At 41.9% G+C, this 26,164-nt stretch overlaps 1 protein-coding gene across 1 annotated transcript in view; it reads right to left on the reverse strand.

Moving 5' to 3' along the window:
- LOC140729577 (protein inscuteable homolog) overlaps window positions 1–26,164 on the reverse strand; it is a 405,000-nt gene that overhangs the window by 183,924 nt on the left and 194,912 nt on the right. The window contains exon 5 of the mRNA XM_073049495.1: window positions 3,690–3,742. Coding sequence (XP_072905596.1) covers window positions 3,690–3,742 — 53 coding nt within the window. The remainder of the gene's footprint in view (window positions 1–3,689; window positions 3,743–26,164) is intronic.

Here is a 26,164-nt window from a genome sequence, read left to right on the forward strand (position 1 = left end):
AAATACTCCTGCAATAAAGACTAACAATCCATTTGCCGTTCAAATTCCTGATACATCTGCATTTCGGCTTTCAAAGATTTATGCATAAACGCATGTTCTGAGGCACAATTAGAACACCAATGTTTCCTTCTCTCTACATAAAATACTCAGAATTTTTAAAATTGAAATAGAGGCTTAATTTTCCACACTCTATTCTACTTTCCTTGATCAGCTAAGTGAATGAGCAATATTCTCATGAAGCCCCTTTGCACCTTCATCACTGTTCATATTCCAAAGAATCTTTGTGGCATCATTATCCTTGGGTGGTACATTGGAACCAGATGGTATATTTTCACGTCACTGTATGTGTCTTCAATATTTTTTTACTAACAGTTCAGTTTTAATTTGAATTTCGAGTCAGATGCATTCCATGCTTGCAAACATTGCAATAAAATTTTGATTTATCCAGAGATGGCTCGAGGTTTAGCTCCTTTCACTGACTAACTGGTATGATTTGTGATCAGATCAGTTAAGCTTTTGATCAATAATGTTAACCAGACTGTATTCTATGTAATTAGTTGAATTAAGCTTCTGATCAATAATGAATGCAAGATGTACAGTACTGTGGATGTTAGAAAACTGAATTCAGAAAATAACTGATAGATCAGTTCATTGACACAATACATTAAGTGTTCAAAATGCTACTGGAATTGGTGAAAAATTGCAGCAATTTCTTTGCTTATCTAATGACTATAAGCTCTACTGGAGTGTAGTTTTGGAGATAGCAGTATCGTTGAAGGCTAACGCAAGGATATTCTTTTGATTGAGATGAGCATTAATTGTTTTGGAACATAAGACATAAGAGCAGAATTAGGCCATTCAGCCCATTGAGTTTGTGCAACCATTTGATCATGGCTGATTTATTATCCGTCTCCACCTCATTCTCCAGCCTTCTCCCAGTAACCTCTGACACCCTTACTAGTCAAGAACCTATCAACCTCTGCTTTCAATATACCTTGTAACTTGGCCTCCACAGTTGCCTATGGCAATAAATTCCACATACCCACCACCCTCTTGCTAAAGAAATTCCTCCTCATCTCTATACTAAAGGGACATCCTTCAATGCTGGGGATGTACCCTCTGGTCCTACACTCACCCACTATTGGAAACATCCTCTATAAAGCCACTCTATCCAGACCTTACAACATTCGATGAGAATCCTCCCTCATTCTTCTAAACTCCAGCGAGTTTGCCATATCTAGTCAAGCTGGATGTTATACAAGTCCTGCTGTAGGCCACTTCATTACTTATTGTAAATGAAGCTCAATACTGATTAACATTGGATCAGCAGCTCTGTTCCTGATAAAGCAATAGGAGTTTTATGGATAATGCAGCTAAAGAAGATTGGCTGATAATACTGGTGATGACTGACCTCTGACAAATGTAATATAATTATTTTATTATTATCTGCACACTACATTGAAGCTACTTTTGCTTGATGAACTGATCCAAAGCTCTTTTGAAGGTAGTCGTGATGCTGGAACGGGCTGATGCTGCCACAATTTTAGTGCCATCATTCAAAGGCGATGGAGGAAATTAAACTTTCTAGCAGAGTAAGCTGTACACAGCATTCAGCTAGGTTACAGTGGGATAAAGACAGGTTGAATTATTAGGTAAGGGCAAGGAAGATGAAACATAAGAGGTGATTTACTCTGGTCAAGTAAGTAGAAAAGCAGTGCATTTTTAAATGGTGAGAAAACTGAAAAGTGTTGGTATTTGGAGGAAATTGGATTCATTATTTACAAATAATTGAATATTAATATTCAGGTACAACAAGCAAGGTAAATGATGTACCGGCCTTTAAAGAAGGAGGATTTGATTGCAGTAATAAAGATTTGCTGCTCCAATTACAGTATGTAAATCCCAATAAGACCACACTTCAAATAAAATAGTCAGATTTGTCCTCACTGCTGAATGAAGGATGCACTGATCATAAGTGGAGTGAGGTGGAGGCTCTAAAGTTTGATTTCTAGAATGGTGGATTTGTCCTTCGAGAGGAGATTACATTAGTTCTGTTCTCTTGAATTTACAATAAAGGGAAGTAATCTTATTCAAAGGTAAAATATTCTAATGGATGTTGACAGGGAAGACATATCCTCTGGCTGATGTATCAAGAACTGGGTCCACAATCTCAATGTAAGGAATTAGACTTTTAAGAAAAAGGCAGGAAGAAATGTCTTCATCTCAAAGTGAATGAACCCTTTGAATTCTCAGCCCAAGTCATGAATTACATTCAAGTCAGCAAGAGATGCCTAAGAGGAACTGAGGGATATACTGTAGGACTACTGCAGGAAAATTTCATCTGATCGTATTCAATAACAGAGCACATGGGACCAAGTTGCCTGGCACATTTTCTATTTCTTATATTCTTTATTCACTAATTGAATAAATAATTAAACCTGTAGTCAAATGACTCTGGCAAGATCTGAAATGAGTTAAGTTGACTGGTTTTGAACTAAACCTGATCTGAGTTTGTAGTTAGACGATGGTTTCATTTTGTGAGGAGGTTGACTACTGAAAAGCATGGTGATGCAAAAGTTAGTGCTGCTGACCCACAGCTCCAGGAGGCCTTGTTCAAGTTGGGGCCAAAACTAATGAAAATAACGAGCTCAGAATGGGCACATAAAACAGCACCAATGCAGCCATCAATGTAGCACAGAAAGAACTAGGGAGCATTACCAGGGAAGGCCTTGAACGTGGACTGTTCCACATAGCTAATGAAAAGGCAGCCTTAGCAGGAGCCCATGCGGTGCCCATTGTTGCACCTTGAGTATGGAGAAAGTGGCAGGAGTCAAGAGAGATTGCTGAGTATGTGGAACAATTCCATCAGGAGGAGTTGGGTGGTAGCGGAGGGGAACTGGATGGGTCTCTGTTCACAAGAAAGAAGGGAAGTGGGATTGATTGCTGGGAACCAACATAGACCTGATTAGCCTTCTGTCTTCCTTCTGTGTTTAATAAATAACTAATGAATTGGTTAGATTTGTTATTTTCCTTTGGGTAGGATATTTCTGATTTTGTTTACACTGTAAATTGATGTAACAGCATGAGAGCACTGCAAATGTTTGTCTAAAGGGTGGCTAAATAGAATGCAAATGTCTTCATCACTATAATAGTTTGAATTCTGATGAAGAGTGTTCAGCATGAAACATTTCTCTTTCCACAGATGCTGCCTGACCTGTTGAGTTTTCCCAGCACTTTCTGATTTTGTAACTTATGCTTTGAGTGTTGTTCATAGGTTTATATTGGAAATCATAGCAGAGGTTTGATAAATCAAAGTGAACACTAGGTCCAGATATTGTAACTTTTGTTTTAACCACATAATGATTAACATTAGTTACCATTTGCCACTATTTTCCAACTTCAATATTTGTTAAGAAATAAATGAGTTTATGAGCTTTTGTGCAAATTTCTGAAACAGTTACTGAATAATTCAACTTATAGGGGTTCTGTTATTTACACTCCTTTTTATGACAAAATTAAGTCTCTGATATAGCCTGATATATGTTAATTAGTAAAATAATGTCTTCCACCTGCCAGCAGAAGTTTGAAAGCAGTACAAACAAAGCAAAAAAATTATATTCAAGAAGTCAAACAATGAGAGATTTCAAAGTAGAGACTTGGAATGCAGACTGTAGAAAACAGAAACGTACCTCTCAGTTATCGTAGTCAGGTCTGTGCATTTCTTTATTAAAATCCTCCCAAACTGCAAAGAAATAGAAAAGAACATATGACAGTGAACAATGTAAGAAGAATATTTCAAGGACAATGAAAATTAAATCTGCTGAATTTATCAACTTTAGGCATTCCTCAATTGCATTTGAATATCTCAGCTAATCATTAATTTACATTTGCATAACGTGTAATGGAAAATTGGTCACACTTTAGCTTTATTCAGAAGAAACAGAATTAACGTTTCAAGCCAATCCCCCTTCGGCAATACAATGGATTCCAGTTAACTTTGCCATTGGTTATTTGGCCAGCCATCTATCTGGGACAACTCTTAAAGAACAAAAACTAATCAAGAAATTAGGTGGAATTTCCTTTTTTTATTTGGGACACTATGGGCACGGTAAGGTAAAAGTTAGCGTGACACTATTACACCTCAGGGTGTCGGAGTTCTGAGTTGAATTCCAACATCATCTGTAAGGGTCTGTAAACATCCCTGTGGAATGCGTTGGTTTCTCCAGGTGCTCTAGTTTTCTCCCACATTCCAAATATGCACTGGTTATTAGGTTAATTGTTCTTTGTAAACTGTCCTGTGACCAGGCTCAGGTTAAAATCAGGGGCTTCCTGTATGGTGCAATTCAAATAGTCAGAAGGGCTGTATTTCTAAATAAATTTAAATTAAATTATTTGAGGTTGGAGACTATTGCCAAACAGTCTCTAACTAGCATCAGTTGCATGCACTTGTGCTGCTGTTAGACCCTAAATTATGCTTAGAGCAAACAGTTTTTAAATAGAATCAGTTGCATAAGCTTATGTTATGTGATTCATTTGGGGTGATCACACCAAATTAAAAAGCAGTGATTTTTGACACTACTTCATAGAGGAAGGCAATGAAGGCAGTCCATTATCTGCACAAGGTGTCTGCCCTGATTTTGTTCATTTACAGTCAATCAAAAAAACACAGCAGTGTAATCTGTATAAATTCCTCCATCGATAACTATTAGGAAATAATAGACAGCTTTATAGTTCTGTAGTATTATTGATAGTGTTCTAATTTGTTCTGTATTTCATTTAAATACATAATTTACTCAAGTAAATGTAGTTCATCTTCATTAAACTATTTCCATAAAACTTCAGCTAATTGGGGCAAATTATACTTATCTGATGTGTCCCAATTAACCAGAATCCATTATATTTTCATATCAAAGCTGCAACTTTCAGTACAATTTTCATCCTCAGAAAAATTCTCAATATCTACACAATTACAGATTAAGGTCTGAAAGACAGAAGAAGTCATATAAACAGAAAATGCTGGTGTTCTGTTTTGTAACTCCAAAATATAATAACGAATTAAAAAGAAGAACAAGAACCTGAGAGATAATTTGTGTATGTTTAATTTGTACTTTAAGCGATGCATGCATATATGACATGGTGGTACATTGATGTATGCCATTTACATACTTTTACACATAACCTATAATGAATTATTTAAACAAATAAAGAATGCTTAATCAACAATATATTTATAATATTATTCAAATATTAATGAAATATAAAATCCACAACACTCCATGCTTAGCTATAAACTCTTATTACCTATAAACTGTAAGACATGCTTCCAAATAACAAATTTCCAAACTGAAAATGTATGTTCAATCCTTTATTATTAAACCAGCAAAGATGAATGATCTTGTAACAATAAAAACAAAATTAAACCTGCAATATAATAGTCTAATTAGTGATCTTATAGCGTAATAAGCAGTCAAATAGCAAATAAGCAGTCAAAAAGTATCATTCCCCATGGCTTATTCGCTCTCCACTAGACTAAACAACTAATAAAACAAGAATGCAAAATGAGAATACTCACTTGTTCTACCACACCCCAATTTATGTGATAGATTACCATAATAAAAGCACCACAAACTACAATCCAGACAGAAAATAGCTGCATGGCTCCATTGGACAAAAATATAATAAAGGCTCCTATATCCTAACACCTTAAATGTTACACTATAATCATTTCAACTACGTACTACTAAAATAGGAGCCATGGAATCTTCAAGGACAAACATCTTAACATTTATGCAAATGTCCTCTTTCTTCTTCCAGACATGTCACATAACAGTCATCTAGGCTACAGGTTACCAGCGTTTAACCCAGTAGAGTGATCTTTACCACATTCTCTATCAAGTCAAAATCATGAAGCTTCTAGAGCTGTAGCTCCACAAACCTCTGCTTCCTGTAGAAGACAGATCTTGGTTATAGGCCTGTCCAGACAGCTGGTCTTGGTCTTCATGCGCACCTGCTGCACAAATCCTCTTCTGTCTGCAAAGACTTGAATGACTCTTCCCACAATCCATGAGCTGCTAGGCACTGTGCCGTCAACTAAAAGCACTATGTTTCCGGGCAAGAAATTGTGCTTTATACCTGACCATTTCTGACAGCTGTGGTAAATACTCCTTGACCCACCACTTCCAAGATAAATTTGACATGTATTTGCCCTGCTCCATCTACAATAAGCATAAATGTCTTCCCTTTGGAACATGGCTGATCTGACCTTCGGCCTTCTCAATCCCTCTCTCCAAAAAAAACCCTTGTTTTGTTATCCAAGTCAGACAAGCCAAGAGCGATGTTCATTTTCTTTTTCTTTTAACTAAGAAGCAAGAGCAGGTTCTTAAGCCTTAGAATCTAGGCCACTGCCTTTCTCAAACAGGTCCAAGATGAAAAGTGATGGATTATATATGTAACCTGATCCGCCTCTTCTTCAGTCTGCATGGCATTTATTGTAACACTCCTCTTGGCTTCTGTATCATCTAGCAGAAGTTCACCTCAACAATTGGGATTCACATGCTATTTGCTTTCAGGCTGAAGAAGATACTGAAACCCCAACACTCACATCTCGTTCTTCAGGAATGCTTTCACCTTCCACCCTTGAGAGGCCACGTCTGTCAGGTAACTCGAAGTGTTTACACCCCTCCATTGAGGTGCTTATGAGACCTTAAGAATTTCTGAAACTCCGTTTGCAACAAAGATTCGGAACCTGGAAATTTCATTCTTGATATACTTCAGCACGGAAATACTATCAGTCAAAAACACTGAGTACTGAAGCTGCACGACAATTCCTTCCTCCACAATAGGGCTTGCCATTTTGTAGCAATGAGCTCCATACAAGGGATGCAAACTGACTTCAATGGAGCTGCCCTAGATTTTCCCATGATGGAAGCACTGTGTACCAGAGAATGTGTGTTGTTCAACAATAGGTATGTCACTGCTCCATAGCTGTTTTGTTTGTGTTTGTAAAGAGTTGTAACAGTGCAGCAAATCCAAAAGTTTCAAACACCTAACAGCATTGAAGTCTTCCAACTGGGCAGAGTTCTTCCAGCCAGCTTGACCACTCATGAGCAACTGACGTTGGTATAATGTCATCCCAGCTAAGCCCTTTCTTACATAGATCTTGTAGGGTCTTCTTAGCAGATGGCACTACTGGACACAAAATTCCTAAAGGATCATAGACGGAACTAACTGTGGAGAGTATCCTCCTTCTGGTGAGTAGTCTTTCTTGGATCATGATCTTAAACTTGAAAGTATCAGACTCAATGCACTATTGCACATCCAGTACTCTCTCTACTAAAGATATATCGATCCAGTTCCAAATCCTTTGTGTCTTTCACTCTTTGCTCTTTTGATACCATAGTTAGCTCACTATGTCTGTTGCTTATCCACTTTGTGAGTCAAAAGCCACCTCTAGCACAAATGGATACAAAGTTGTGATAGAGATTGCTTCCCCCTCAGAGGATGTTGACACAAGGCCACCATCAACACAGAAGTTTTGCAAAACCTTATCTATTGTCTCACCACTGAAGTGATCTTTATTGTCTTCAGCACATTTGCTTAGAGGAAAGTTAGTGCAACTCAGTGATGAAGATGTCCCAAAGAGATGTACCACCACTCTAAAGTCCACCATATCTTGGCTGAGGCCACTATCAGACCACCAGGGAAACCTCAGCATCTTCCACTGGCATTTGAACCTGATGAAACATTGATTCCATATCTACCATGATCACCACTAGATGTTCTCTGAATCAGGTTATGACTCCAGTCAGTGAGCTAATAAGATCTGGTCCCTGTAAAGCTAAGCATTAAGTGATATTCCCTGAAAGGTTGCTCCACAGTCAAACACTACACCAAGTTTCCCTTTTCTAAGGTGATAAAGATCATTGTGTTCCACTCACTGCATTCCCGATTCTCTGCTGGCATTTTTTCAGGATAACATTTGGAGAACAGGCCCCCCGTCCTCAGGGTCGCATTGCCGATGGCCGTTGGCGGGGCCGTCTTAATACACTGGGCAAAGGATGGTGCTCGGAGAAGCTGTGCCGGTGGGGGTGGTCGTCGGCTCGGAGGTTCGACGGACTCGGAGTCCTTTCGACAGACTCAGGTCGCTTTCAGTGTGTGCTGCGTCTGCAAGGCTGAGTCGGGCGGCGCCGTGGAAGTCCATTGCGGGGGTATTCCCTTCTGCCGCCGGCATGGGATGGCGAGTCTGTCAGGACCCTGAGGACTTGTGGAAACTGTGTGGTGATTTCTTTTGAACTTACAGTCCTTTAACATCTTGGACTATTTTTTACTATGCCCATGGTCTGTTTTTTAAAAATCAATTATGCTATTGTTTGCACTGTTGTAACTATATGTTGTAATATGTGGTTTTATGCAGGTCTTGTAGCTTTAGTTTTTGGTCTTGTTTTTGTCTGGTGGATTTGGAGCTCCTTTCCGGGAAACGCACTAGACGGTAGCGCGATATTAATACGCAGCAACCTCTCCGGACTCTGGACTGGGGATTGCCAAACATTACGTGGATTTTCTGGTGTAGTCTGTTTTGTCATATGCTTTTGTGATATCATTCTGGGGGAACGTTGTCTCATTTTTTAAACTGCATTGCATTTGTGGTTTCTAAATGACAATAAACCGAATCTGAATCTGAATCTGAGATGCGGAGATGACATCCTTCACGAAAGCTGTGTAGTCGGTGTGAAATGACAAACATTCTTAAAACTCTTCCTTAGATTTAGAACATGCTGTTCAGGAATCTTCTTATTATTTGGCTTGTTAACCACTTTCTTTATCAAAGGTAAACTGGTCCAGTAGAAGCCAAGCACCAGTTTTGCAGAATTCTAAACCAGCTCAATGAACCTGTGATCTTTTCCTAACAAGGCAGATTGTTCATTCTCGCTGCAATCAGAGAAGGGAAGTCTGCCTTGAACTGCTGCTGCAAAAGCCGATATCAGATACACTGTCATTCAGTTTCACGTAAACCAGTGGGACACCTCCTCTATGCATAGTCAAAACATATCTTGGAATTTGAGAAACATTGCCTGATGGAAGGTGAAGCACTACTTTGCCCATTAGCATTTCTGCCTGATCTGTAGTAACTATTTCAAGGAGTGGGGCACAGTAGCCAGATTTGGCAGGAAACTGTTATAGTAATTGATAAATCCAAAAAAGGACACAACTGTGACATGTCCTCTGGTCTTGGATCATCCACAAGTGCTTGAATTTTCACTATGGAAAAGGATCTTGGTGATTGTAGGGATGACTTACAGCGGACTGAAAAGCTTGCGCATGTAGCTATTAAAAAAGAGGATGTGCTGGAGCTTTTGGAAAGCATCAAGTTGGATAAGTCACCGGGACTGGGCAAGATGCAGCCCAGGCTACTGTGGGAGGTGAGGGAGGAAAGTGCTGAGCCTCTGGTGATGATCTTTGAATCATCAATGGGGACGGGAGAGGTTCTGGAGGATTGGAGGGTTGCGGATGTTGTTCCCTTATTCAGGAAAAGGAGTAGAGATAGCCCAGGAAATTATAGACCAGTGAGTCTTACTTCAGTGGTCGGTAAGTTGATGGAAAAGCTCCTGAAAGGCAGGATTTATGAACACTTGGAGAGGCATAACATGATTAGGAATAGTCAGCATGGTTTTGCCAAAGGCAGGTCGTGCCTTATGAATCTGATTGAATTTTTTGAGCTTGTGACTAAACAATTGATGGAAGTAGAGCAGTAGATGTGGTGTATATGGATTTCAGCAAGGCATTTGATAATGTACCCCATGCAAGGCATATTGAGAAAGTAAGGAGACATGGGATCCAAGGGGACATTGCTTTGTGGATCCAGGACTGGCTTGCCCACAGAAGACAAAGAGTGGCTGTAGATGGATCATATTCTACATGGAGATCGGTCACCAGTGGTGTGCCTTAGGGATCTGTTCTGGGACCCCCTACTCTTCGTGATTTTTATAAATGACCTAAATGAGGAAGTAGAAGGTAGTAAATCTGCTAATGACACAAAAGTTGGGGGTGTTGCAGATAGTGTGGAGGGCTGTCAGAGGTTACAACGGGGTAGTGATAGGATGCAAAACCGGGCTGAGAAGTCGCAGATGGAGTTCAACCCAGATAAGTGCGAGGTGGTTCATTTTGGTAGGTCAAGCATGATGGCAGAATATAGTATTAATGGTAAGACTCTTGGTAGTGTGGAGGATCAGCGGGATCTTGGGGTCCAAGTCCATTGGACACTCAAAGCTGCTGCATAGGTTGACTCTATGGTTAAGAAAGCATATGGTGCATTGACCTTCATCAATCATGAGGTTGAGTTTAGGAGCTGAGAGGTAATGTTACAGCTATATAGGACCCTGGTCAGACCCCACTTGGAGTACTGTGCTCAGTTCTGGACACCTCACTACAGGAAGGATGTGGAAACCATAGAAAGGGTGCAGAGGAGATTTACAAGGATGTTGTCTGGATTGGGGAGCATGCCTTATAAGAATAGGTTGAGTGAACTTGGCCTTTTCTCCTTGGAGCAACGGAGAATGAGAGGTGACCTGATAGAGGTGTACAAGATGATGAGAGGCATTGATCGTGTGGATAGTCAGAGGCTTTTTCCTTCAGGGCTGAAATGGCTAACACAAGAGGGCACAGTTTTAAGGTGCTTGGAAGTAGGTACAGAGGAGATGTTCGGGGTGAGTTTTTATGCAGTGAGTGGTGAGTGTGTGGAACGGGCTGCTGGCAACGTTGATGGAGACAGATATGATAGGGTCTTTTAAGAGTCTCCTGGATAGGTACATGGAACTTAGAAAAATAGAGAGCAATGGGTAACCCTAGGTAATTTCTAAGGTAAGGACAAGTTTGGCACAGCTTTGTGGGCCAAAGGGCCTGTATGTGTTGTAGGTTTTCTATGTCTCCATGTTTCTAACTTCCACCCATAGCAGTGAGAGGTTGAAAATGTCCTTGAATACTCCCACCAGTTGGTCAGCACAGGTTTTCAGAGCCTTACTCTCTTTAAAGATAGCCCAACACTGGCCTCTGAGACCGGGATCACAGGGCCATCAGGTGCAGCAGGGATCTTCACAACTGTAGTTGTGTTCTCTCTTTTAAAGCGGGCATAGAAGGCATGGAGATCATCTCATAGTGAAGCATTGCTGCCATTCATGCTATTGGGTTTCGCTTTGTAGGAAGTAATGTCTTGCAAACCCTGTCAGTTTCATAAGTGGGCGATGGTAGCGGACGCAAATGCAAGACACAGATACTGAAGTAGTAGGAACTGGACTATGGTTATTAAGAATGCTAGGGAAGCCAAGAAGCAAGACAAAATGACAACATGAACATAGACGTAGAGTGACAAACCGGAAAACCTGGACTTGGACTTGGGACTTGAACTTGACAGGGAACTCAGATCATGACCCAGAACTCAGGTCTTAGCAGAGACTCGGTACCTGAGTCTAGACTTGGGTCTTGACCAGGACTCAGACATGACTTGGCTTGGACTTGACTTGGGCTCTTCTTGGACACAGGATACAGGACGCTGAGCCGGGACTCTTCCTTGGACACAGGGCGCAGAGCCGGGACTCTTCCTTGGACACAGGGCGCAGAGCCGGGACTCTTCATGGACACAGGACGCAGAGCCGGGACTCTTCCTTGGATGCAGGACGCAGAGCCGGGACTCTTCCTTGGACACAGGGCGCAGAGCCGGGACTCTTCCTGGACACAGGACGCAGAGCCGGGACTCTTCCTTGGACACCGGGCGCAGAGCCAGGACTCTTCCTTGGACACAGGACGCAGAGCCGGGACTCTTCCTGGACACAGGACACAGAGCCGGGACTCTTCCTGGACACAGGACACAGAACCGGGACTCTTCCTTGGACACAGGACGCAGAGCCGGGACTCTTCCTGGACACAGGACACAGAGCCGGGACTCTTCCTGGACACAGGACACAGAACCGGGACTCTTCCTTGGACACAGGACGCAGAGCCGGGACTCTTCCTTGGACACAGGGCGCAGAGCCGGGACTCTTCCTGGACACAGGACGCAGAACCGGGACTCTTCCTTGGACACAGGACACAGAGCCGGGACTCTTCCTTGGACACAGGACGCAGAGCCGGGACTCTTCCTTGGACACAGGACGCAGAGCCGGGACTCTTCCTTGGACACAGGGCGCAGAGCCGGGACTCTTCCTGGACACAGGACACAGAGCCGGGACTCTTCCTTGGACACAGGGCGCAGAGCCGGGACTCTTCCTGGACACAGGACGCAGAGCCGGGACTCTTCCTTGGATACAGGACACAGAGCCGGGACTCTTCCTTGGACACCGGACACAGAGCCGGGACTCTTCCTGGACACCGGACGCAGAGCCGGGACTCTTCCTGGACACCGGACGCAGAGCCGGGACTCTTCCTTGGATGCAGGACGCAGAGCCGGGACTCTTCCTTGGACACAGGGCGCAGAGCCGGGACTCTTCCTGGACACAGGACGCAGAGCCGGGACTCTTCCTTGGACACCGGGCGCAGAGCCAGGACTCTTCCTTGGACACAGGACGCAGAGCCGGGACTCTTCCTGGACACAGGACACAGAGCCGGGACTCTTCCTGGACACAGGACACAGAGCCGGGACTCTTCCTGGACACAGGACACAGAACCGGGACTCTTCCTTGGACACAGGACGCAGAGCCGGGACTCTTCCTGGACACAGGACACAGAGCCGGGACTCTTCCTGGACACAGGACACAGAACCGGGACTCTTCCTGGACACAGGACGCAGAGCCGGGACTCTTCCTTGGACACAGGGCGCAGAGCCGGGACTCTTCCTGGACACCGGACGCAGAGCCGGGACTCTTCCTGGACACCGGACGCAGAGCCGGGACTCTTCCTTGGACACTGGACACAGAGCCGGGACTCTTCCTTGGACACAGGACGCAGAGCCGGGACTCTTCCTTGGACACAGGGCGCAGAGCCGGGACTCTTCCTTGGACACAGGGCGCAGAGCCGGGACTCTTCCTGGACACAGGACGCAGAACCGGGACTCTTCCTTGGACACAGGACACAGAGCCGGGACTCTTCCTTGGACACAGGACGCAGAGCCGGGACTCTTCCTTGGACACAGGACGCAGAGCCGGGACTCTTCCTTGGACACAGGGCGCAGAGCCGGGACTCTTCCTGGACACAGGACGCAGAGCCGGGACTCTTCCTTGGACACAGGGCGCAGAGCCGGGACTCTTCCTGGACACAGGACGCAGAGCCGGGACTCTTCCTTGGATACAGGACACAGAGCCGGGACTCTTCCTTGGACACCGGACACAGAGCCGGGACTCTTCCTGGACACCGGACGCAGAGCCGGGACTCTTCCTGGACACCGGACGCAGAGCCGGGACTCTTCCTGGACACCGGACGCAGAGCCGGGACTCTTCCTTGGACACTGGACACAGAGCCGGGACTCTTCCTTGGACACCGGGCGCAGAGCCGAGACTCTTCCTTGGACACCGGGCGCAGAGCCGGGACTCTTCCTTGGACACAGGACACAGAGCCGGGACTCTTCCTGGACACAGGACACAGAACCGGGACTCTTCCTTGGACACAGGACGCAGAGCCGGGACTCTTCCTTGGACACAGGGCGCAGAGCCGGGACTCTTCCTTGGACACAGGGCGCAGAGCCGGGACTCTTCCTTGGACACAGGACGCAGAGCCGGGACTCTTCCTGGACACAGGACACAGAGCCGGGACTCTTCCTGGACACAGGACACAGAGCCGAGCTTCTGGGTATGGGTTCTGATGGGGACTCAGATGAGGTTACTGACAAGGATGGTCCTGCAAGGAATCACTGGATCTCAGAGCTATTTATGTTGCCAGCCTGAAATGAGAATCAAGTGCCTCAATTAAGGCCCGCAACAGAACAAGGGAGAAAAGGAATAGCCAGAATGCGAATTTCACGGACCGGACTGTAACAGCCAGAGTTGTCGTGCATCCGATGGCACCTCCAACTTCACTCGAAATTGTCTCTCCGAAATTGATATTCAGACCAGAGCTATGCTTCTGAGAAATTGAACAAATTTGTGAAAATCATGCTTCAGGGGAAGGAAATGTGAGGTAATTGGGCAATCCTGCACAATTTTCTGGATGTCCATACAGAAAGAATTTCCTCTTCAGAAAGTAAAGGGTTGTTGCCTGCATTCCATATGAACAGCAATGTCATAGGAGGAAAGAAAATTATGAAAATTGCAGATTACAATGCAGTTCATTATTTCAGCACATCTTAAAAGATTTCCAGAATATTATGAGTCAGTGAAAGGAAGCATTATAGTCTACAATTTAAATCTGCATCAAATTTTTAATACCACAGAGGTTGTTTATTCAATGCAATACCACTCAGTTAATTAAAACGTATGTTGAATCATTCTCTTCCTTCACACAACAAGCAATTACTAAGAAGCAGGTCACGGTCCTTGAATCTACAAAGTTGAAAACTACGATGTTGACAACCGAACATCTGACCTTTCAAAACTCTTCATTGTATAATTTCTACCAACAAAAGCACAGCATCTGATTTGAAATGTGGCGTGGATTTCAGTATTCCCTAGCCTAACATAAATATTATTTATTAGTATTTACAAATTTATGAGTAAAATTATTTTGAAGTGAGATTTAATGCTTTTGATATATAAGCATAATGAATAAAAAAGCTTAGACGGTGCAGGATTGCCAATCAATTCTTGTTGTAAGTCATTTTTATTGCTCAAGTGTGGAACTTTTTCTCTCAATTTTGAGTGCTGTATTTTAAACAAATTATAAATTTCAATGCAAATATTTATATATTTTTTTAACACTATAGCATAGTCCAGCTCTTTTGATCCATGATATTGTGCTGACATTTTAAGATTCAAGATTTTTTTAAACGTTATTTCCAGTACACAATTGAAAAGGAGAATGTAGTAATTGTTTCTCTAGAACTGATGCAGCACAATAAATATAAATAAGATAAAGACTAATAAAATAAAAAAATACAATAAATATAAATACATAAGATAGCTTAAAAAGAGCGGTTCTGTCAGTAATTGATTGATTGGAACTGTCTGTCAGTACACATATTGGTAAGTGTCCAGCGTGGCAGAAGGGAGATTGTAATATGCCAGCCATTCAAAACACTTCACAGTGATTGTCAGTGCCACTGGGCGGTAGTGGTTCAGTTCTGGAAGTGTAGAGTTCTGTGGTGTCAAGACGATTGGGCTGATTTGAGGCATGGATGAGTGAAGTGTTGAAGATGTCAGTGAGCTGGTGTGCACACTCCCTGAGTACTTCACCTGGGATGTTTATTTATTTATTGAGAGACAGTGCGAAATGGACCCTTCCAGCCCTTTGAGCCTCGCTGCCCAACGATCCCCCAGTTTAACCCTGGCCTAATCATGGGACAATTTACAATAATCAATTAACTTACCAACTGGTATGTCATTGGACTATGGGAGGAAACTGGAGAACCGAGAGGAAACCCACACGTTTACAGGGAGAATGTACAAATCTCTTACAGGCATGGGGGATGGGGGGGGTGGGGAACTGAACACGGATCGCCTATACTATATAAGCTGTGCTAACCACTATGCTACCACGCAACCCCACGTTTCCTGGCCTGATCACCTTATGAGGGTCGACTCTCTGCAGAGTCCTTCTCAAGCCTGCTGCTGTTACAGACAGTGGTGTAGCGTTCATTGCTGGTGTTGCGTTGCACGCCTCAAAGCGTGCCAAAGAGTTGTTTAGAGTGCCTGGAAGGGAGGCATCACTGTTATAGTCAGCACTGTTCTTTCTTGTATAGTCAGTAGTGCCCTTGGTGCCCAGTCACATACATTAGGTACAGTATCGCTATTGCACAGATATTCCTCAGTTGTTTGAGCACGGGCAGTCTTTGCCCTCATGGTGCCTAAAATTAGATATCTCCTGGCTGCTCTCAACTGTTCTGTCTCCGGGCTTGAAGGCAGCATCCCAGCCTTTCTGTAGGAAGTGCAGCTCTGCATTCAGCCAAGGCTTCTGGTCGGCCATGAGATGATCTTTCTTGTGGTACCACCATTGCCTACCACTTACAGATGTAGCGGGCAATATTCCACGAGGTCTGTATCTTCTCCGTCTGTGTGGACCTCCTTGAACATCTGCCAGTTAGTCCATTCAAAACAGTCATCTTGACTGGTTTTCCTGTTTTCAGCAGCTGTCAGTATGCTAGATTAAAATTATTCTAGATGTGGTCACAGAGACCAAGTCGAGTTTGTTACCCCAGTGTACACAGATGTGTTGGAGGAATTTGGGTAAAATATCCTTCAGGTTAACATGATTGCATTCTCCTGCAATTATGAAGATGCTTGTTTTGTAGAGAGCTGATGATACTGTAAAACTCTCATCCTTGGGGTTTATACTTGGAGGGATGTAGACAGTGGTGAAGAACACCACCGTAAATTTTCCTGAGCAGGTAATGTGGCTGGCATTTATTTGAAAGATGCTCAATGGCCCCAGAACAGTCTCTGCTAACATTGAGCTTGTGCACCAACCTTTGTTAATGTACACACAGATTCCACCTCCTTTGGATTTCCCTGACAAGGAGTTTCTACCTGTGCAAAACAGCGTCATCCTGTCGAGTTGAAATGCTGAGTCAGTCATGTTGTTGCAAGCCACGTTTCAATGAAAACCAGAATGCAGCTACTCCAAACAGCTCCTAATCTACTCCAAGATCAATCTAACTCTTTCCTCCCACATAAATCTCCAATAATCATTCATCCATATGCCAGTCTCTTAAATATCCCTAATGTATCTGCCTCTACCACCAACACTAGCTGCAGTTTCTATACACAACTGCATAATAAAACCTACCTTAGATATTCCCACTATACTTTTCTCCAATCATTTTAAAGTTATGTCCTCTTGTATTAGCCCTATTTGCCCTGGGAAGACGTTGCTGGTTTTCCACATATTTTAATGCAAATACTTTCCAACAGGAAAATAAATGTCAATGTTACCTCTCAGAAATACACACCAAATGCAGCATCCACGAGTCTGTCGGGACCCTGGGGACTTGTGGAAACTGTGTGGTGATTTCTTTTGAACTTGTAGTCCTTTAACATCTTTGGACTATTTTTACTGTGCCCATGGTCTGTTTTTTTTTAATCAATTATGCTATTGTTTGCACTGTTGTAACTATATGTTGTAACTATGTGGTTTTGTGCAGGTCTTGTAGCTTTAGTATTTGGTCTTGTTTTGTCTGGTGGTTTTGGAGCTCCTTTCTGGGGAACGTACTAAGATGGTAGCGCAATATTAATACGCAGCAGCCTCTCCGGACTCTGGATTGGGGATTGCCAAACGTTATGTGGATTTTCTGGTGTAGTCTGTTTTGTCATATGCTTTTGTGATATCATTCTGGACGAACGTTGTCTCATTTTTTAACTGCATTGCATTTGTGGTTTCTAAATGACAATAAACTGAATCTGAATCTGAATATCACCTGAAGAGGAGGAAGGAAAGGAGCAGAGAAGGTTAGAGAGGGAATTCCAGAGCTTAGGTTTTGGCAGCTAAACGCAGGACTGCCAGTGTTGGAATCCATAAAATCAATGATACACAATCAACTAGAACTGAAGAGGAGAAAGGTGTTGGAAATGTTATAGAGATAGAAAAAGATTACACAGATGGAGTAGGAGTGTGTATGAAAGGATTTCAATACAGGCATAACATTTTTGAAATAGGTTTTTCCAGACTGGAAGCTAATGCAAGCCAGCAAACACAAATGTGAAACTGCATCTTAACAGCATTCACTTTGATTGACAAAAGTGAATAAACTACCTCACTCCAAGCACACAGCATTAATCTGGTGTGCATGCATAACCACTGTCATGACCAGATTTCCAGTATGTGAATTCCTCATTGCCCATTTGTTTTGTCTGATTCTATCACCAATCACGCTAAAACAGAAACAGAACAATAAAAAAAACCATCTGATCAGCCCATTAAAGCTTGCCACTCTGGCCCTTTCCCCAATCTCTGCTCCTGAATTTAGGACAGAGAAAAGAAATTTTTCAGGCCCGGGGTAGAAAGTCTCTACACCAGGGAACCATGGAGAATCTATGGTCAAGGATATTCGAGACAGTGGCAAATAGATTCTTTGGTACCAAGAGAATCTAAGGACATGGGCTTAGTGTGGGAAAATGGAGGCAAGGTGAAAGATCAGAACATTGTGTCACTGAATGTAGGAGCAAATGCAAGACGATGAATAGCAGACTGATTATCACATTCAGGGAATTATCTTCAGGGAAGTATCTTTTTCTTTAATTGTAAGTGTGATATTTGTTGTGGATACCCTATTTTGATAACATCATTCATTATCCAAGAAATGAATCACTATAATCTTTCTTTATTCTTTTCTATAACCTTACTTGTTTTCCTACTTTGTTTTTTTGATTTTTTCCCAAAGAGTTGTTAACATGATTTTGGGAACTGCAGATCGGTAAGGGTTTAAGTTATAGAATTATTTAGCAAAAACATGGAGTTGTGCAACCCTGCTCCACTTTAATGATGATGTGTAATCTAGTCAGCATTTTCTGTTTGAAAAAATGCTCCCAACAAGTGATTTTAGATTATATTCTTTTGGATGTCACATTCCATTAAAATGCTTTGCACTTGATGTAACACTTAAATTTGTAGGCAGTGATGCTTCCTAAATGCTTGAATTTCTGCTGTTCGATGTCAACACAGGTCATCCACACCCAGAAAGTATAATATGGTCATTTTTGCTCTATTTTGCTAAACTTAGGGGCAGAGAAATAAGACCTGATAAAGGATAAACTACTGGAGGATGCTGATAAAATTTGTGAGTAGATAAACTGTGGCAAATTTAATTTAGCACAAACAAGTGCAAGGTATTAAACATTAAAAGGAAGTCAGAGACAAATATATTGTGCCTAATAATACTGAGATACAGAAAGGAATCCAAGAATTACAATGGACAATATTCTTGCCATAGTCACTGCAAAGCAGTTGTGAAAAACTGCTGAGCGAAATGGTAAGCTAAATGTTTCATTGGTTCTGTAACAATCGAGGCTTTATTCTGAACCTGTGAAGATGTATACTGCTTTGGTTAGACTTCACTTCCAGTCTTCAATTGCAAACCCTGGAGATGGAGTATCAGACAATTGGGTTAAAGGTACAGGCTGGAATATCTCAGAACCAATGGTCTTAGAACATAGGTGTCAAACACAAGGCCCGCGGGCCATATCCGGCCTGGCGTACAATTATATCCGGCCCGCGAGATCATTTTAGATAGATCTATTATTTTAATTATTAATGGCCCAGCGATATGAAGCGCTGATAACACACAAACTACAGATCCCATAATGCAGCACAACAGCTGCCAATAGGCGTCTTAAACTTTCAGCTCCAGGGACGTGACCGCATGATCACTGACATGTATGATGCAGTGAAGGCATTTCAAGTGAAGCTGCTCTTATGGGAGACACAAATGCACCAGTGCAACTTGCCTCATTTTCCCTGTTGCTAAGTAATGTTGAACCAGGTCGGCACAATGATGTTCCCAGATGCGCACTTTGCTGATAAACTGAGCGCACTTCGCACTGAGTTTGCACGGCGCTTTGGTGACTTTGAAGCACAGAAAATTAATTTCGAGCTGCTTCGCAACCCATTTGCTGTCGACGTGGAAACTGCACCTGTACAGATTCAGATGGAGCTGATAGAGCTGCAGTGTAATGGGACACTAAAGGCAAAGTACGACACTGCAGGGCCCGTACAGTTTATTCGCTCCATTCCTGAAGCAATGCCTCAGCTCCGTCTACATGCGGCTCGAACCTTGTGCATGTTTGGTAGCACATATCTGTGTGAGAAGCTTTTCTCAGTGATGAAGATTAACAAAACATCACACAGGAGTCGTCTCACTGATGAACACCTGCAGTCCATCCTAAGAATCTCCACAACACAGAACCTTACACCAAACCTAAACAAACTTATTGCCAAGAAAAGATGCCAAGCATCCAGCTCTGACAAAACGGCATAAGAGCAAAGAAAACTGAGAGTTTTGATTTGTTGTTGTTTTAACTTTTGCTGAAAAGCACAAATTTTATTTATATTTTCAGGGTTTTTTTGCAGCATGCTCATATTTCTAACATGTATAATACTGACAGCAGATATTTTTATGGAGAGCAAAATATTTAAGTTATTTAAAGTTTTAGTTTATTTTTTCTGGAATAATATTCCTGTCTGTTTTTATTCATATTTATGTTCAAAAAATTTTTAGTTTTAGTGTGTTTAATAAATGTTTATCCTGTTTGGCCCGTGACCTAAAGTGTGCTTTGAGTTTTGGCCCCATGTGCAATTGAGTTCGACACCTCTGTCCTAGAATATGATAAATAAAGCAAGCATAGTGTAAAGGTAAAGACAGCCTCCATCTTAAGTTAAATAACAACTGCAGCACAAAGTCATCAAATGACTACTGTTACTATCAAGCTGCGGATCAACTTTAATACAATAAGTTCTGCAGAAGGGCATGAAAAGGAGCAGCACGAGGCACGCCTAAAATGATGGGAAGTCAGCCTAGTGAAGCTGCAATACATTATTCCAGCTAAACAGCACACAATAGGTAGAGCTAAGCAGCCTCACAACCAATAGATCAGATCGAAACTCTGCAGTCCTGCCATCAATCATGGTGAATGAGGGTGGCCAATTATATTGCAATAGGAGGAAGAGACTCTGCTAACAACCCAAAAATCAAAAGCTGCAGGGACAGCATTGTGAGAAAACTCTGGAGGATTCACAACCACATTCAACAAATAGCAGAAGCAGCTGAACCATTCTGACATCCTCCTGAGGCCCCCACCATCACGGTACCAGCATCCAAACAATTAAATTTATAGAACATAGAACAATACAGTACAGGAACAGGCCCACAATGTTGTACCACACCAGCTTAATTAGTAATCAAATAGCTAACTAAACTAATCTCTTCTGTCTACATAATGTCCATATCCTTCCAGTTCCCTCCATTTCATATGCCTATCTATTCCTAAAAGTCATTAATATTTCTACATCTACTATCACCCCAAGCAGCTTATTCCTGGCACCCATCTCTCTGTGTAAAAAAAAACTTGTCCCTCCCATCTCCTTTGAAATTACCCCCTCTCACCACCATATGTGACCTAACTAGTTTTATAAAACTGCAGTTTAATTTTCTGATTTCTGAACTCAATGCCTCGATTAATAAAGGCAAACATGCCATTTGCCTTCTTAACCACCCGATCAATCAGTGTAGCTACTTTTGGGGAGCTATGAACTTAGATCCCAAGATCCCTCTTCTCATCAGTACTGTTAAAGGTCTTGCCCTAACAGTGTATTGTCTCTTTACATTTGACCTACCAAGGTGCAACATTTCACATTTGGCAGGGTTGAACACCATCTGCCATTTCTTTGCCCATATAGCAACAGGTCTATATCTCATTCTTTGCCAGTCTTTTATGCTATCCACAACTCCACCAATATTTTATCATCAGCAAATTTACTAACCCACCCATCTACATTTTCTTCCAGGTCATTTAAATATATGTCAAACAGCAGAGGTCCCAGTACAGATCATTGTGGAACACCACTAATCACACACCTTCAGCAGTCCTCTGAGCCTATGCCTATGGCTGGAGAGGACATGAAGATATTGGTCAAAGCCCCAGAAATCTCCTCTCTTTCCTCTCTCAGTAACCTTGGTATATCCCATCAGGCCCTGGGGACTTATGCATCTTAATGTTCTCAAAAAGACCCAACACTACCTCCACCTTTACTTTGAAATTCTATAGCATGTCAACATGCTCAGCACTGATTGGTAGATCCCCACTTCCTTTTTCTTGGTAAAAGCTGATGTAAGGTACTCATTAAGAATCTCACCCACATCCTCCATATCCAAGCAAATGTTCCCCGCTTTATCTTCGACTGGTTTTACTTATCCTCTTGCTTCTGATATATGTGTAAAATGTCTTGGGATTCTCTTTAATCCTACTTGCCAAGGCCTTTTCATGTCTCCTCCTGGCTTTCCTAATTTCCTTCTTGAGCCCTTTTCTGTCTTCTTTATAATTCTCAAAGGTCTATTTGATTCTAGCTTCCTAAGCTTTAATACTTCTTCTTTATCTTCTTGACTAAATTCATCCGTCTCAGTCTCCAAGGTTCTCTTACCTTACCATCCTTGTCCTTCCTACCAACTGAAGCATATCTGTCCTGTACTCTGTGCCATTGGTCTTTAAGCTCCCTCTATTTATCAGTTGTGGACTTGCCCATAAACAGCTGTTCCCAGTTAACTCTCCCCGTTCCTGCCTAATGTTCTCAAAATTTGCCCTGTTGAAATTTAATACTCTCCTGCAAGGTCCCTAGTACCCTTATCTATAGCTATCTTAATACTTGAAGTTGTGGTCACTGTTCCCCAACTGAAAGGCTGGTCATTTGGCCAGGCTCGTTACCCAATACCAGGTTCAGTACGCCTCTCATCTTGCTGGACTATCTACATTTTCAATGTAGATAGTCTACAAGCACTTATCATTTCCAGTATAAAGATTGCAGGTTTGAAAGTTGCTGATAATCCAATAAAATCTAATGAAATGTACCCATTGGTCCCTGGAATATTCTGACATCAAATTCTAAACTTGATACAGGAAATGATAAGGATTTCTGACGCACAGCAACACTGCTTCTTTGAGAAAGTACAGCATCCACATCAACATGGCAAGAGATTCACACATAATGTTACGTTTGCTCTAGGAGACTTTGAAAACATCACCCCAGGTCCACCTGATGTCATGCCAGAGTTAAGAGTATTGTATCAGGTATTTTCAAAAGACATTCTTTTCTTCAGCACTAACTGAGCTTAATTAAGACCTCAATGCCAGGATCAATTAAGTTAGTTTGTGCATCATGCCAGAGATCTTTCAGGGTTTTCTGGAGACAGTGATAGTAGCATCTCTCCTGTGTTTTTGGGTGCCTGCTGTAGGTAATCCAATTCTCAGAAGTCTACAGGAGTTAAGAAATCATTGCTGCTTGGTAGACCATGTATTCTGTGCTGAACTTTACACCTTAAATACCAGGCAGCCATAACCATTATATGTTTATTGTGTTGCTTCTAGCTTAAGTTAGAGCCATAATGTGCAAGATTCTACTTAAATACCCATCTTTAAGAGTTAATGAGAAGTTATATACAACTATTAGAGTTGGCATTTTTACTTGAAAAATATCTACTAATTTTGTCAAATCATATTAGAGGCAATAAATAGGACTTTGTAACATATTGAATTCCAAATATTCTATCACTTTGAGATTAGAATTCTATAATCTGGCCAGTGCTGAAATGTGGTAGGCTGTCGTAATCAGTGGCAAAAATACGCTTATCCCACTCCAGCTCTTGTCTCTGTATCACAGGGTAATGAAAAACTTTGTTTTATTGACATACTTCACCGTAAAAAGCTATAAAATGTACACTGCTCTAAATTTATGAACTGCCTGCCTCATTGGTGACGTTAGTAACTCAATGACATCACAAACTAGTGCATTAATTTTTTTTGTAGCTGAATAATCTTCGAGCTGAAAAACTTGTATATCACATGCTATTTGTGAAATCATGGCCTAATGCACTGGAGAATTTGCTTAACCCCTTTTAAATATGATCATTGATTATTCCCTGTTTTGTAAATCAATAAAGTACTGCATTACTAGCAAAGGTTACCTCACCTCAGCAGCAAGGAAGAAAGTCACAGAGAATCACCAGGCTGCTTTACACAGCTTTAGTTGTTTTTTTGTTGCTGCTTTGGGTCAGCTACACATTCAAGGGATCAGCTTTCACCCAGTGAGCTCACAATATGTTAAAAATAAAAACAGGTCACCCAAATGTGCAAAAGACTGATTGTTCGTCTTGATTTGGGACAAACTGGATTCCCTCTGCTCATTCTGAGACAAGTATTTACCAGTCTTTTCGAAACAATTCAGGAATTCTGAGCAGCATCACTTTTTCTATGAAATTTGTCTTCTATCATTTGCAAAGTGGTACAAATAAGTACTAGTTGAAATGTAAATGAAAGAGAGGGAATAACAAAAGTGAAGGACTGTGGTAATGTAATGTAAGGAGATCAAATAACAATGATGTAATCCATGTGGCTAAGCACAGCTCCATCCAGTGCCATTATTTAAATTTGCTGACAATGCCACTGTCGTTGGTCAGATCAATGGAAGTGGCGAATCAGCATATAGGAGGGAGATTGAAAATCTGGCTGAGTGGTGCCACAACGACAACCTCTTCTTCAACGTCAGCAAGACCAAGGAGATAACTATTGATTTCAAGAGAAAGAAACCGGAGGACCATGAGCCAATCTTCATCCGAGGGTCAGCAACTTTAAATTTTTCGGTGGTATTATATCAGAGGACCTGTCCTGGCCCAGCATGTAAGTGCATTTATGAAGGTAGCTTGGCAGAGCCTCTACTTAATTAGAAGTCTGCATGGATTTGGCAGGACATCTAAAACTTTGACAGGCTTCTGTAGAAGTGCGGTGGCTGCATGACAATGCCCTTGAACAGAAAATCCTACAAAACGTAGTGGATATAGCCCAGTCCATCACGGATAAAGCCCTCACTACCATTGAGCACATCTACAAGAAGCATTGTCACGGGAAAGCAGCATCCATCATCAGGGACCACCACCATCCAGGCCATGCTCTCTTCTTGCTGCTGCCATCAGGAAGGTGGTACAGGAGCCTCAGGACTCACAACACCCAGATAAAGAACAGTTATTGCCTCTCAACCATCAGGCACATGAACCAGAGGGGAGAACATCAATTGCCCCATCACTGAGATGTTCCCACAACCTATGGACTCATTTTCAAGGACGCTTCTTCTCATGTTCTCAATATATATTGCATATTTATTTATTGTTACTGCTTCCTCTTCACTTTGCATTTGCACAGTTGTCCATCCTGTTGGATGTGGTCTTTCATTGATTCTATTATGGTTATCGGATTTACTGTGTATGCCCACAAGAAAATGAATCTCAGGGTTGTATATGGTGATGTATATATACTTTGATAATAGATTAACTTTGACACAAGGAGTAAGAGAATGCAATAAAGAACGAAAGGTGGCTCTAGAGAAGAAGCAAAAACAGCTTTTGAAATAGATGTGAAATTGAAACAGTGGATATTGGATACACAAAATGGAAATAGAAAGTGCTTATTATCTGAAAATGAAAGGCTATAATGTAGACACTACAACTACTGTAGAAATGTTGCAAATGCTGTAATATGGATTAAAATAAAACAAACTGCTGGAGGAATCCAGCAGATAAGGCAGCATCAGTGAAGGCAGGGTGATGGACAACATTTGGAACAATATCCTGCAACAGAACAGGCTACAACATACCCAGTTAGTAGCTGAGGTGGTGTAAAATTACATTGGGAATCACTGGAACAGTGCAGACAGCCAATTCTGGATGATAGCATTTCATTTTCCCTCTGTGGAGGAGATCCCATAATGAAATTAAGTACATTGAAAGTAAATCACTGCACTATTTTAAGACAGCATTTAGGATCCTCACAGATGGAAATGAAAGAATTGCAGATGAGAGAAAATAACTTGATAATCACTGGTAACACATGGTGATCAAATTCAACCCTGAGATATGTATGCCTCCGTCTTCCCTTAAAATTATAAGCTGGGCCCTTAGAAGCAATATGGTATGAATACATCAGGAAAACTCAGCCGCCACCTACATACATCACATTGTGGATAGTAGCTTGAGGGAAATTCTTCACTTACTGCTATCCAGATCCAAATCAAACAAAAATTAGTTCTGGATGCCATTTGCCTGAGGTCCAGACTCAGTCGTTCAAGCAGAGACAGATCCAAGTCTGTTTGTGAAAATATTCCAAATGTCACAAGTGGACTTGCAGCAAAATTTCCACAGAGAAACAATTTCCTACTTGAACAAAGAGCAAGAACTAAGTATGTAGTTTAGTATTTTCATGGTTTGAAGTAACTCTTCAATTGCTTTTGTATTTTTATCTTGATTATAGTGGTGAGTTTCAGGAAGTCAATGGATGTAATACTAGTATTGAAAGCCTGTTAAAGACTACACTCTAATTGGCAAATTTTCTCTTCCTTA

This window comes from Hemitrygon akajei, chromosome 6 (assembly GCF_048418815.1).
Source record: "Hemitrygon akajei chromosome 6, sHemAka1.3, whole genome shotgun sequence".
Classification (NCBI taxonomy): Eukaryota; Metazoa; Chordata; class Chondrichthyes; order Myliobatiformes; family Dasyatidae; genus Hemitrygon; species Hemitrygon akajei.